The 14,467-nt window shown below is 50.9% G+C and overlaps 1 protein-coding gene across 1 annotated transcript in view; it reads left to right on the top strand.

Annotated features, from left to right (window-relative positions):
- The first annotated feature begins 2,608 nt into the window (after positions 1–2,608).
- PKP1 (plakophilin 1) overlaps positions 2,609–14,467 on the top strand; it is a 39,383-nt gene continuing 27,524 nt past the window's right edge. The window contains exons 1-2 of the mRNA XM_032203350.1: positions 2,609–2,810; positions 9,177–9,277. Coding sequence (XP_032059241.1) covers positions 2,609–2,810; positions 9,177–9,277 — 303 coding nt within the window. The remainder of the gene's footprint in view (positions 2,811–9,176; positions 9,278–14,467) is intronic.

Genomic DNA, 14,467 nt, shown 5'->3' with positions numbered 1-14,467 from the left:
CCCCTGTCTCCCTCCGATCACCAGCTGCTTTTTTTTTTTTTTTTTCTTTTTGTTAATCTCCCCAGTCTTTCGCCTATCCTGCTCCAGATTTGGCACAGGTTTTGTTTCCCTTTCAGCCTTCTCCTGTTGCTGCCCCGGTGCCTGCGAGCTCCAGACAGAAAGGCAGACAGGGAATTTGCTTCAGGCGCTTGCAGATGCAAGCTCTGCTGCACTGGGCTTGCTGGGGATGACACTCACCGTGCCCTGCTAAGTAAGCATCCCCAGCCCGTGATTCAGAGCAGAAGCAGCAGTTTGCATAGAGGTGCAATAAACTCCTTTATTTAAGTACCTTTTTCTCTTTTAGAGATGGGATTGGAGTCAGTTGCAGAAACCTGGGAGATTCCCTCCCTTGGGCTAGACTGTGCAAACTCGCCCCGAAGAAACCATTGTTTCTTGAAAGCCTCTGTAAGCTCCCTGTCCCCAGCTCCCCAGCCCAGCTCAGCATTTTGGGCGAGTTATGAAACAGGGCAGATGCTGGAGCACAGCATTTGTATTATCCGCCAGCAAATGACTGGATGTGATAAACACTTGGCTCTCCCGTGCAGGGACAGGGTGAGGGCTGTTCCTTGCCGTGGGGGAAATGACATTACAGGTTTGCAAGAGCTGGGCACTTTGTTGTGCAGAAGCCATCTGACGCTGACAGCCTGTCATTGATTTGCGAAAACATCGTTTGGCATCGATAACAAGCGTTCAGGAGAAACAAGTAGGACACAGGAAAGCAACACCCAGGTATTGCTTCGCTGTTCCCTATCCAGACTGGAAGCGCACAGACGTGTCTCCACTCTGAAAACGAGCACAGGAGCAGCAGAAAATCCTCCTCCGTGTTCCTGGACATTGACAGAGCTCTTGGGCAGCGCTCACCCAGGCTGGCCTCCCCTGGGCATGCCCTAAATGTCTGAGTTGTTTGGGTGATGGAGCAGAGCGAAGCTGCTGCATCGCTTGGGTGAGACGTTGGGAACCTTGGGGAGGGGAAGCCAAGGCTAATTAGGCTCTAGTTGCTCTAGGTCTGAGTCTCATTAACAGAGTTTGGGTTTCTGCTGCTGGGGTTCACTGGAGAAGCACCCTGGAGCAGCAGCAGGTGTACAAAGCTCACCCTACCTAGGAACACGCCCCGTGCTTTCTGATATTGCTCTTGTTCCCATGAAAACCAACGTGCGGCATTGCTGCGGCCACCTGCATGTTCACAAACACCAGGGAAACACAAAACCTGATGAATGGGAATGAAATAAAGTGCTTTTGGTGTCCTCCTGCTGCTTTTGAGGAGGGACCCAGCATCTGTGAGCTTCCAGCACCGGGTCGAAGGTCAGCTAGACCCCAGGCACTGGTCCCTTGAGGGATGGAGGAACCCTCCCAAGTCCTCTCTGCTGTGGGGAGTTTTGGGGAGTTTTGTCCAGCAGTGCAGAGGAATGTGGTCCTCCAGCCGTGTGTCCTTGTCCCATGCCCAGGACCTGGTGACAAGGGATCCCAGGGAGCCTCTGTCCAGGGCGCCCTCCCCTTGGCCTCTCTCCTGAAGGGGTTTGTGCCTCTCCTCCTCTATCAGCCTCTAGTGGCTCGGCAGGAGCTTTGCCAGCACTTGCTGTGAAACTGAGTCCCCCAGCACCGCGGGGTCTGGTTCTCTGCAAAGGACTTGCTGCAGCCCGGCTTGGCAGAGAGAAACCTCTCCTTCAGAGTCACAACCCAGCGTGTGACTTCTCACATAGCCAGGTTCTCTTGTAGTCTTCTTGCTAAAAGTCCTCGCTTCTTCCACGCTGCCCCAAGCCACTCGCAGAGATTGCCCCAGAGCTTTGCCGGGTGCCTGTCCTGATTTATACGTGGATTTTATACTGCTGCTGCCAAAGGGTCCACAACCTGTGCAGGCAGAGGATGTTTTTGCACAGGGAGAGCTGGACAGAGGGAGATGGGAGCATCTCCGTGGGGCCAGGGTGGTGGCTGGACCCCTGTGGGACCGGGCATGGTGGGCAGTGTTGTGCCTCTGACCCACAGCGTGTGCAATGCTGCCTCTTGCTAACAGGGCTGTCCCCAGGCTCTTGGCACTGGGACACCATTTCGACCCATCTTAAAACAAGAGAAATAACGCAAAACAAGTTCAGCGGGCTGCACGGGAGCTCCTCCAGCCTATGAGCACCGTTTCCTAGTGAGACGCACAGCCCCATATCCATGGCCCCGTTGCGAGGGGGCGCAGCAGTGCCCAGTGCCCACCCCCAACCCCCTTCCCACCCTTCCCCTCTCCCTGCTGGGACCCCCCCAGTTTGGGGCAGAGCTGGGACCAGGGCAGCAGAGCCGCGTGCCCTGCAGCGGCGGCGCGGGGGCCGCGAGCGAGCGGCGGCGGGGAGCGTGTGGGTGTGTGCAGGCAGGGCTGTATATCCAGTCTGGCAGAGGGTGTGCCTGCTCACACGGCGGGGAGCCGAGCCGGGAGCAGGAGCCCTGAGACACCCTCGGCCGGGGGACGTATGGCAAGGAGGGGCTCGGGAGATTAACGCCAGAACGAGACGCGTTCGCTGTCGCCTCGTGTCGCGCGCGGTCAGGTGCAGTGCAGCCCCCTCTCCCCCCAGCCCCGCGGTGTGCAGCCATGATTCACTCTCCACTGAAGACAGCGTTGGCATATGAGTGCTTCCAAGACCAGGCCAGCTCCACGCTGGCCCTGCCCTCGGATCACAAGCTGAAGACCAAGGGCACGGGGAAACAGCGGGTCCAAGAGCAAGTGATGATGACGGTGAAGCGGCAGAAGCAGAAGTCGTCGGTGTCGTCGAGCGTGGGACACTCCAACCGAGGTAACGCCACACCGTGCGGTGGACAGCAAGGGGTCCCCTTTGGGACCAGTGCAGGTGCTGTGAGTTTTTGTGGGGTCAGAGCGGTTTGCATCTATAACAGGGTACCCAGGACAGGGGATGCCGGGGTCTCTTTTGCAGGATGGAGGCGTTAGGACAAGGCACGGCGCCGGTGCAGCGAGTCCATCCCCGGGGCTCTGGGATGTGTCTGCGCTGTGCTGATAGCTGTTTGCTCCCCGGCCTCAAAGCTGCCTAAAAGCTTTGTGAACCTCTCCTCGGCAAGTGTCCCCTAGGAGGGCTTCTCCTCCGATCTCATCCCCTCCTGCAGGCAGCCAAGGCCACCAGCATCGCGGCTCCACCGCACCGTGGGGCTGGCAGCACTGCGGCAGGCAGGGAGCAGGCAGCTCTGCTACGCACAGGGCATGGACCTGAGCTCCAGAAGCTCAGGCTTTGCCTCCAGAGCTCCCAAAGTGTCCCCCATTTGCAGGCTGAGCCTTGGGGATGTCCTGGTGTGAGTGGCAGGAAGGGGGTGAGAGGATGAGAAGTGTCCCTTCCTTACCGCAGCGGCACAGCGGGGATGCTTTGCAGTCCCCTCCGTTCTGCAGAGGGGTAGAGCGGGGTGCAGGCATCCAGCTGCTCCACCTCCACACACAGAGTTTGTACAAGCCCTCAGCTGAGTCCCGGATCTAGGTTTCCTATAGGAACACCTTCCTCTTCGGCTTGAGGCTTGGCAAATTGTTTTCTTCTCTGTCCTTGCGTCTGGTGAAAGCGGACTTGGAGGGCAACCCAGCTGTCCCCAGACAGGAGCTGCAAAACCAGATGGGCGCAGCAGCCACAACACAAAACCTCCCGGCTCTCGGTGGTGCTTTCACCAGCAGCTGTGGCGAGCTCGCTGCTCTGGCTGGGCTTAATGGGAAGAGCAAAGCCTGAGGCTCTGGGGGATGGGGGCTGCTGGGGCTGGGACCGAATCCTTCAGTGTGCCTGGGGAACGCAGAGTTCATGGAGGTGTTTGCAGGGAAGCTGGGTGAGCTGGGCTGGTCTCTGATGGCTCTTTCGGGGACTACAACTCGGTGGCAGCTTTTCCGAGCTGGATCTGGAGGCAGACTCCAGTGCCAGTAGGGTGGCACGGTCCAGACATGTTTGGGGCTGGTGTGCCAAGAGGCGCTGTGAAGGAGTGGAGGTGGCACTCCCGTAAGAGCCCTCCTGGATGCGGGCATCGTAATTGCTGCGATAGAGGGAATAGAGAAGCTTCATGGGAAAGATGTGTGTGATCCAAAACCTCTGCTTTCTCTCTCTTTTTTTGCACATTTGTGGACATGGACTTCTGTGGGTGGGTGGAGGACGGGGAGAGGAGAGCTTTCTTCTGCCACCAAAATGGCAGGCGATGGGAGATGCAAATCCCCGCCTCCCTCAGGAGGGTTTATTGCTTATGGTGTTATGGTGCCAGACCTGACCAAACAAAATACAGCCCAGGATGAGACAAGAGGCTCTGGATGGGGACTGGGGCACCACCAGCCTCCCTTAGCAGCAGAGGGTTATACGAGGGGAAGCGGGCAGGGGGACATCTCCCACTGCTGCCCATGGGGAGGAAGGAAGGGAGGCAGAGGGGGATTATTCTGCTTGGAGAGGAGCCCAGGTGAAACCTCTGGGAAAGAAATAAAGAAAAGCAAATTCCCAAGCTGCCCGTCTCCGCTCAACAAGCTCAAGCTAAACCCCTCCTCCAGACACTTTTGGGAATGTCTGGGAATGGGAATTGCGTGGAAATGTGCAGCTCTGGTTTCTGCGTCCCAGGGAAGCTGAGTCACATCCAGCTCCCAGCAGCTGCCTCCCAACATGGGGCTGAGGCCCCGTTCCCACCGTGGGGAGGCTGGGCAGCACCGAGGTCCTGGTGCCCCTTTTTGATGGTTTGCCCTGGGAACTGCTCCTTCCATGCATTGCTGGAGGGACTCCCAGAAGGGCAAGGAATTCCTGTTTATTCCTCATCTTTTCTCCTGGGTGGGAGCCTGAGAGGGTCAGGCTGAACTTCCAAGGGGCAGTGTTGCATCATACTGGTTTTTACTGCTGTTGGTCTGGAGGGCAGCTGAGCAGACCTAGTGAGATGCATGAATGTCTCCTGCAAACAGGCTGAGGGGCTGCTGGGGTGGACATCTGCCACGTGCATCCCCGTATGGTTTCTCTGAGATGCACCTCAAGCTGGGGAAGTTTTAAAGCCCCTTGGTAAATGTTTGAGTGCTGTTCCTTCTGTATTGACCCAGGTCCAGCTGTCAGTCCCTGCATGTTGATACGTGGCTTGAACAGGAGCTGAAGAGCAGAGCAGAGCTTCCCCCAGCATCCCAAGTGCCTGCACCCGTGTATGTAGGCTGGGGACATGAGCATGTACCCCACTTGCACACAGCAGGGATGGGACTAGTGAACCATAACTGTGCCTCTTTAGAGGGAGCAGATGTTCCCTCAATGTCCTTGACACCTACCAAAAATCAGTTGGTTAACTGGAGTGCAGCAGGTCAAGGCAGTGAGGCTGCTGTCTGAAGATCCTGGTGTCATGCACAAGACGTGGAGCATTGGCAGGAGAAAAGGCCGAGCTGAACCAGTTCCTCCTGGCCATCAGCACTGATCTCCCAGGTCCTCTAGCTAAAGAAAAGCTTTGCCAGTGCCTCGTCATGGGCTGGCGAGGTGCAGGAGTGAGCAGGGATCTGAGGAAACCCAGACTGAGTGTCATATCCACTAGTGTCGTGGCTGAGCCGCGAGGCAGAGGCTGGCTGTGGTTGAGGGAAACCCCACCAACACCTAATGGGGGAATTACTCTGATGTGCACGGAGGGCATTGCAGACAGTCAATGTTTTGACTTCTGTTACATTCCCCTAGCAGGAGATGGGTCACTGAAAGCTCCTCCACAAACCTTTCAGGTTATTGAGTATAGGAAGGAACTGCCCTTCTGCTCAAAGGCCAGGAGGCAGAAATGCAGCCTGGTCATCCCTGCACAGCTCTCAGCTGCTGGGATTCCACCAACACTTCTCTCCTAGCAGGCATCCTGCTTTGGGCTTCCCACAGGTCCTCTCCTCTTACTACTTTTTTCCTATGTTTAATCATCCACATTGTTTTAAGGCTGTGCATGGTTTATTATTTGACTTGTCTAGCCTGCGCTACCGGTGACGGGTTCTTGTCTTGCCTTTCCCTGCCACAGATTAATATTTATTAATATGCCTCCATTGCCACAAAACTCCCTGTTAGCTTTCTGTGTCCGGCTGGAGTCTTCTACTGTCGTGCTTGAAAAATGGCACTTGTGAAATAACTCTTCCTGCCATCAGCCTCCTAGCTTTAAGGGCTGTAAAGTTGTCTTTGAAGAATGTAAAACACTGATTAAGAGGGACATAAAGCTCAGGCATATTGTGTTATATCAGCTCTTACTTCGCTCTGCAATGATTGATAACAGAGGAGGTTTGATAACAGAGAGAGGAGGAGGAGGAGGGGAAGGCTGGCATGTAGTGGTGCTCGCAGCAATTAAGCAAAAGCTTTTGCAATCCTTATCTGTTGTACTTAGCTTTTACAGTCGTGAGCTTTCCCAACGAAGTTAATGGGATTTAGATTGACCAAGTCTTGAAGGAAATGCTGTGGGGCAATGGCATTTCGGGGGTGGGAGAGGGGTCCCTTTGACAGCCCAGCCAGAGCCTGAGCAGCCCTCAGACAGCTGGGAGGCTGTGCTTCCATGAGCGAGTCTCTTCCATGATTTTTCTGCCTCTATCCCACCTGTTATTTACCACTGATACAGTGGTTTTAATCGGCTCTGTGCCTGTGCAAGTGCGAGTGGGTGCTTCAGAGAGCTAAGCAGCAGCTTGGATGCCAACAAATGGGACACAGGCATAGCTAGGAAACAACGTCAGGAACTTCATCATTGCCCCAGTGAGCAAGTCCAGCCCCCGCCAAAGTGATTTTTTTATGTTTTGTTTTGTTTTGTTTTAGTATAGTTTACTTTAGTTTAATTTATGGAGACAGTCTGTTTTACCCCAGGGTCTCAGACGGACCTGTGGCCATCCTGTATGGTCTTTACCCGTGCGGTGGCTGAACAGCAGAATATCCTCCTCTCCCCTAGGGGTGGTTATACACAGCCAAGCTGCCTCTCAGGATGAGTCAGGCAGAGAACTGTGTAAACTTACAGGACAAAACAAAGCTGATGTTTTCTTCAGCCGCCTCCATCATAAAATCCCCAGGTTCTTCCTGGCCTTCATACTGAGCTCTCCAAGCAGCAGAGCACAGTGCTGGGGTGGCAGGAGCACCTTCTCCAACCAGCAAGGCAGCTTCAAAATGCCTTGAACGTTTGAGGCTTTGTATAATTATATATTTACAACCTCTTATGTGCAAGTTCTTGGAAGTGAAGTCTACTCTTCAACAACCAAAGAACATAGACCTGCATGAAACTCCCAGCCTCTTGAATTTGTCCACTGAATGGTGACTTTACAAGGAAAATTACGTGTGCCTGAACTGGTTCGTTTTTGGCTTTTCCTTGCTCAACCCCCAAGTCTTTAGTGCTGTGCTTGACAGGAATAGATGCTGAGAAGAAAAGCATGGTCCCGGGGGGACTGGTCAGGTTAACCCGTGAGTCACACCCAAAAACACTTTCTTCCATTTAAGGGTGCTGTTGACTCACAAACAGCATCAGGAAATTCCAGCCTGCAGACACATTCTGTTTGCACAGAACAAGACAATGATTGTGAGAAGTAATTCCCAGGAAACTGCTATGGGATTGCACTCAGAACGCATATCACCTGGCACAATCTTATCATCTCAAGCCCTGCCTTGCTTCTGCTGAAGCCCAGTAGTAATATCTGGAGGTTCATGGGAAACTACAGGGTAGGTATGCAGTAGGTGAATTCTGCCCCTGAATTGTACCTCCCTTCTTGGGTCGATGGCTATTTCCTTCACCCTTAAACACAAGTCCTGTGAAGCTTAATGTAAATTAAGCAATCAGTGCTGGAGAAATATTAATAGGCATCTTGGAACAATGCTCACCGAGTCTATACATTTTATGGAAAACGAGATCCTGTAGTTTTCTGCACAAGCATATGTTTGTGAACCCTCTCTTCTGTTACTTATTCTGCATTCAGTGGTGTTCTGCAGATGCTGCCATCCATGCAGTGCTGCTCCTCTCTCGTTGACAATAGAAAGAAAATCTCATTACTTATACTGCATCTATGGGGACGATCTTCCTGAGAAAATGCAAGAATTTTTAGCCACGTACCAAATCAACATAACAGGTTCTGGATGCCTCAGGCAAGGCAATAAATGAGACATATTCCTAGGATCGGTGGCTGTAGAAGACCTGAGTGGCTTCAGGGCCTTTGTGGTAGAGTTTATCCAGTTTATCTAAGAGATGAGTCTTATCAAACCATCAGAGATTAGGATATTTCTGACATTACCCACCAGTTTAGGTGCATAACTTGAGACAGGTAAGTCCTGATTTTGTAGTTTGTTAGACATTCAGAGCTTTCCCTGGAAGTTAATTGGGGTGTAGGGTTTGCACTTCCTCGTAACGGGACTTGGGATGCCACAATTATTGAGCACTTTTGAAAATGAAATTTAAATGACCTTAAACTCTTTTGGACCATCTGAAGGGTGTTAAGGGAATTGCAGCTTGGAAAGAGAATGAGTTGTTCTTTTTTGTTTGTTTGTTTGTTTTTTAATTATTATTATTTTTGTCATAGTGATTAAAGCAGCCCTGTGTTCATAATGATGGAACTTCATACATTTTCAGGAAAACAAAGTATAAACAGAGTGATCTTTCAGAGATTGGTGACAGAAATTAAAGGCAATGCTATTTTGCTTTTTTGGTGCTCGACTATTTTAGATCCTCAGGTGTGTGATCATCATTTACCAATCACATTTGTTATTTACAACTTACTGAATTTAGCAAGCCTTGCTCACACTGTTCGTATTGATCTCATAATTAGTCTTCAGACCAGGAAAGCATTTCACCCCAGACAGACTGGCAAAAGGGTTGGGGTGGGCTTTACCTTCAGAGAAGAGGCGAATTTTAGTTACCTCCAAGTCAGAGTAAAGGAGGCGAGTTTCAGGTTCAGAGCTTCCAGAAGCTCCAGAGCTTCTTGAGTGGCACAAAATATCACCCCATTCCTCACATATAACAAAGACCCAAGATATCAGCCAAGTCTTTGGCCCAGTCTGCTCTTGTCCACTTGTGGATTTTATGGCACTATTTTTATTTTTTTTGTTATGGTCTTTTGTACTGAAGACCTTTGGGTGTTGCTCACAGTCTGAGGGCTGGAGTTTCTAGGGGCTCTTCAAAAAGGTGCTATACTTAAAGGTGCACCCACTGGGACCACTTTCTCCTACTGATGGTACTTTTTCAATTTACAGGTTCCATGTATGACTGTATAGCTGATGGTTATGGCTATGGGACATCCCGAGGCAGCTATTACGCCAAAACCCAAACAGGAAACAGCAACTGGGGGTATCCGGTAAGCTACTCTTTTATCTGGGAACTGTGGCATGCTCTTGGGGTAACCTGCACAGAAAGCAACCTCTAGCAGGAGAAGTCATGTGGCAAGGTCACAGCACTTCGGAAACTTGCCGGAGAGGGATTGTGCGTGGCTATTTTAGCAAGTAACTCAATGCAGTGGGAGAGGATCAGGAGATGGAATCAAAGGGCAACAAGGACCTTATGTTGATGTTATATGTGGCTGGCGATTTTACTGTGAACAGATTTAATTTGGTCTCATGGATTAGTATCCCACCAACACAAGATGTCTGTAGCTGTCTGACGGTCATAGCTTCAGATTGGTCCACCTCAGTTAAAGCTTGGAGCACATCCATTGCTCACGTGGAACAATTACAATTTTTATTTCCATGCACCAAATGTTATGTGAACAAAATCAAAGCAGTTGGTTGGGGATCATAAGGGAATTTTCATCATTTGCTGCTCCCACCTAAACGCTACTTCAGTCTCTTTTTAGATACTCCCTGAACTTAGAAAAAAAAAGTGCTTCACTTCTCCCATTCTGTTTTCCACTGAAAATATTATATTACAGATTGCCAGAAAAAGCACTTGTAAGATTGTACTTGTCTTTCTGCAATCTGAGTGAACACATGCTGCAGAATGGCCTTGTTGACAGACTCCTGGTGCACTGGGAAGCACTCCAAACCACTCCAAAGTCTACCGGGACTGCGTGTGCTTGTGTTCCCCCTCCACCTAGGACCTGTATTCTGTTCTTCCTTGGTTTTCATCAGCTATAAAGTAAAAAGTGCAGTTCACAGATCTGGGATTTGAATACAGGAAAAAGAAAGGGCTCCTTTCAACAGCTGCGGGACTGTAAGGCAGCTCCCTGTCAACCTTCAAAGGTTTGAACCAGGAAAGGTGCTTATGTTGGCTTCAAGCACAGAGACAGAGGAGTGAAGCTTTTCCTGTTAGCTGCCAGATCCTCTGCCTGTTCACAGCATCTGCATTCCTCAGCTTCAGAAAGATTCATCTGTCGTCTCTTTTAATGGCCATGGTGTAGCATGCTTTCCTCAAGGCAGCGATAACGTCACTTGCTAGGTTTGATGCTTGCTGCATGTTCAGTAGGTGGGCTGGGAGCAAGGGCATGTCTTTGAAATTTTTATTTACACTGTCTGTCAACTCAGTGTCAACTGTCTGTCTGTTTCAAAGTCTTTTGCTGAGCTGTTTAAATGCCAGACAGTGATATTTCTGCCTGGTGTAAGGCCAAATGAGTGGCAGTGGTGGATCAGAGCAGGGGGTCCACCTAGCTGAGCATCCTGTTTCCATCTCGAGGGTGGGGATGGACCCCTGCAGAAGGGTCTAAGCATGGGAAGAAGGCAGTGGTGCTTCCCAGAGTGTTTTCCTGGCCCCCAGCATTTTGCAGCTGAGAGGCATCCTGAGCCAGAGCTGGAACCCCCGAGCTTCATGGTTGTGCTGATTTGTTTCCATGATTTATTGCTGTTTATCTGTTGTGGCTCCTGAAAGAAGCGTGTTGTGCTTTGTCTAAGCAAAACTGTTCTGTTCCTGCTATCTGGTGATTTCTGGCTGGTCTTTTGTTAAGGAGAGGGGAACAAAGCCGTGGCTCCGCAGTTGCTCATGCTACAGCACTGGCAGCACGGCACTGCGGTCAGTGCTGCTGGTGTCAGTGCTGTTGTTTAATTTTGTTAATTCCTGGTCTCCTTCCCAACCATTAGAGCAGCAGGACAAATGCAGACTAGTTAGAAATGCCAGCTGGCTGCCGGGGATTTCAGTCCAGCACTGATGTTGCTGTGTTGGCTTGCATGAGGATTATGAAGGTCTAATAGATGCCTCTGCTGGACACCACAGAGGACACTGCACGGAGCAGTTCAGTCACTTCTGGTTCACCACAGACTTGTACGGCTCATGGCTTTTCTCTGAAAGGCTCTCCTGCATTTATGGTGGGGGAGGCCTTTCTCCGAGCCTAAAGTGTCTTACCAGCCTTGCATTCCGGAAATTTTTGGTAAAGGTCTTCAGGACCTGGGCTACTTTAGAAAATGGGACTGGGATTCATGAAGGATTCACAGTGAAATGAGTCTTACAAAACTTCGTCTATCTGAAAATCAGCCATTTTGTCCTAACAAGTTGTCTAGACTCCTCCCATAGCCAACAAAGAGAGAGGTACGAGGAGGTGATTCATCTCCTCTATCGGGGAGATCTGTCAGGTCAGGATGAATCAGCCCCTCTGGATGCCGAGCTCCTGCCACCGGGAGCCGGGTCGGAGCAGCCACCTGCCAAGCAGACGGCTGCACTCAGGGGCGATGAGTCCCAAGTGTCATTGGCACGCTGGAACTTATAACCTCAAGCCTAAATCTGCCTAACAAGCCTAACAGACGTCAGGCTCCCCAGCCGCACTGAGGAACCTCCTCCATTGTGCTTCTTCCAGAAGTGTGTTAAGGGTTTACACACAGCCAGTACCAGCCTCCAGCTTGGGTTGACTTTATTTGAACTTGAAATCCATGCAGGTTCTAGGCATTCTGAAAAATAATTATTTTCTGTAATTCCCAGATTCTAAGACAGGGAAAAGAAGATAAAGCAAATCTGTTTTTGAAGAAAAGGTTGCTGGACTTCTCTCCTGGTGCAATGAACGTTTCTGTGAAGTCCCAAAGGTCTTTGAGATGCACAGGCAAATTCAGACATTTCAGGGCAATGACCCAGTAGAGGGCCAGGAAAATTGCTTACTCTTAATGCTTCTGAAATTTAAAGAATGTCATAGGCAGTCCATGTGCATGTCACTGCTTCACAGCACCTGCAGCTCAAACTGCCTTTATCAGTGGCTGTAAATGACACAGCAAGGAGGTATGTCATCTGCCCTGTCCCACCCGCAGCTCTTAAAAATTATTATCCCTGACTTACTCCTTTTGTCTGGTTTTGTATCTTACTGGAAATCTCAAGCTTTTGCTTCTGAGTTTTCTTCCCAACCTTATGAGATACTGGTGTTCAAATATTAGAGCAAAAGAAATTATACAAAGGGCTTCCTAAAATTGCTGTTGTCAGCTCTCTCTGGATCAGTCAGCAGTTCTGCGAAAAACCTTTGACTTGCCCATTATTAAAGATTATTTTCTGATTATTCCCGCTGCAGAGTGCCTTGTTCATAGCATCACTGTAAGTAGCTTTGTAACGAGTAATTGCTAGCGGTGTAGGCAACAGAGAAGTCAGCGGGACTGCTCCAGAGGGATGCACTCCTCCCTGCCCCTGGGGGCAGCACAGCAGGACCCCAGCCCATGGCTGCACCATTCCCTTGTCTCACATGGAGCCTGCAGGGCTGAAGTCCCCTGCCCCATCCACACCGAGACCACAGTGGGATGCAGCAAATGGTGGGCTGCAAACCTCTCTGCATTCGGCCACCGGTCATGGTTAGCTTGAGCCAGGTGCTGTTGAGCTCGGAAGACCTGTAGGGACGTTTGTCACCGTGCTGACAATGTTAAGTTGTGCATGGCCAGCAGCTCCCAAAGCCATGGGAGCACAGGAGCTGTGCCCAAGGACAGGTCCCTCTGAAGGTGCAGAGGTGGCCCTGATTTATACGGACAGACCCTGGAGGGCTTTGAGTGGGCTCAGCTGGGTGCCCGCAGCAGCGCAGTCATGGCAGGAGAGGTCTCAGCATGGGATGACACCCCGGTGGCACCCAGAAATGGGATCTGTTCAGCACTGGGCTCAAAGCCACTGCCACAGCCTGGTGTGCTGCCCACCCCACCTGCAGTCAGCTTTGGAGATGGTACCCAGAGCCTGAGGAAGGAAAGGCCAGGGAAAGAGGAGCCAGGATCATGCCATCAGCAGAGGAGACCCTGAGGGGCTTCGTTCCCATCTGCCTTGTGCCTGGGTCTGCTGTTGGCAGACAGTTGGGGGGTCCAGATGCTGGACAAGATGCAGAAGCACACCAGGACACTGTGCCACTGCCTCCACGGGGAGGAAATCTGCTGGCAGGATCTGGCCAGTCCAGGGGTGCTCCTTGGGTGGGTGGGTGCAGGACGAGCAGCTCCTCATCCTCACCGTGGGCTGGGGCTTGTGAGTTACATCTCTGGGAGCAGCTCAGCTCCCAACCCCAGGAATATTTGGCATCTCTGCTGCTGTTGAAGCAGTTAAGAGAAGTTCCTGATGCGGAACAGCTGGGGACCAGTGGCTACTGGGCCACCAGGGCTCTGCTGCCCTCAGCCACCACCAGGCTCAGCGCTGCACTGGCGCACCCAGCTTGGTTTCTGCAGCAATCACGTCTGCTGTGATACCAATGCCAGGCATGCATTTTGGTGATCCCATGGCACAAGACACGGTATGCAGATTCCTAAGCAAATTTATCCAGGAGAAAGTTGCAGAAGTTTCTCTCCCAAATGTGTTGTCTGCATGAGCAATGTTGGCCACAAGACGTGCCCTCCCGCAGCCCTTCTAACAGGCAGGGGCACTGCCTGCTGCCCCTGGACAAAAATCCCCCAGCTCTAGCAGGAGTTTTGTCCCGTAAGAATTTCAGGATAAAATTTGTCATTTACTTGAGAACATGTTCAAGTTTTTTTGTTTTTTGTATTTTTTTTTAAGAAAATAAAAAAAAATAAAAATAAAAATAAAAAAAAAAAAAAAAAAAAAGGAGGGAGTTAGGCAAACTTATCAAAGGATTTATCAAGGCTTTATAGTTGCTGCACATCACTGCTTGGTCAGATCCTGGTCTCCCTGTGATGTTTCCCAAGAGGCTTTATGCTTTGGAGTAGCTGGATGTTACCTTCCCTAGCCAGAACAAACCTAACCATCTTCTGCATAAAGAAGCAGATGAGAAGGCAGATGGGACGGCAGCATCCAGGAGAGGTGGGGAAAAATGTTTCAAAAATGGAATAACAATGCATTTGCTGGTTTTGCAATTTTTCTCCCTGCACTGGAGTGCGTAGCAGGCAGCAGTGAAAGCATTTCGCAAGTAGCATCAAGAGTTTTCCCCACCCATCATTCAGGGTGGGACGCTGTCATGCTGCATTGCCTGTGCTTTGCCCTGCAGCCTGGGAGAAACCTGCTCTTGACGTGTTTATTCGGAGTCCTTTACTTCTCTCTGTCTGCTACTCTAGAAACAAACAAATTGCAAGGGAAAAAATTAGAGCTAGGTAATGAACTGATCGCGTCCTTAGATGCAGAAGTCAGAAACACCCAGTTATCTGGGAGGGCCTCCGACCAGGACGCG

The sequence above is a fragment of the Aythya fuligula genome, chromosome 25, assembly GCF_009819795.1.
Source record: "Aythya fuligula isolate bAytFul2 chromosome 25, bAytFul2.pri, whole genome shotgun sequence".
NCBI lineage: Eukaryota > Metazoa > Chordata > Aves > Anseriformes > Anatidae > Aythya > Aythya fuligula.
This window is presented reverse-complemented; position numbering and strand designations above follow the sequence as displayed.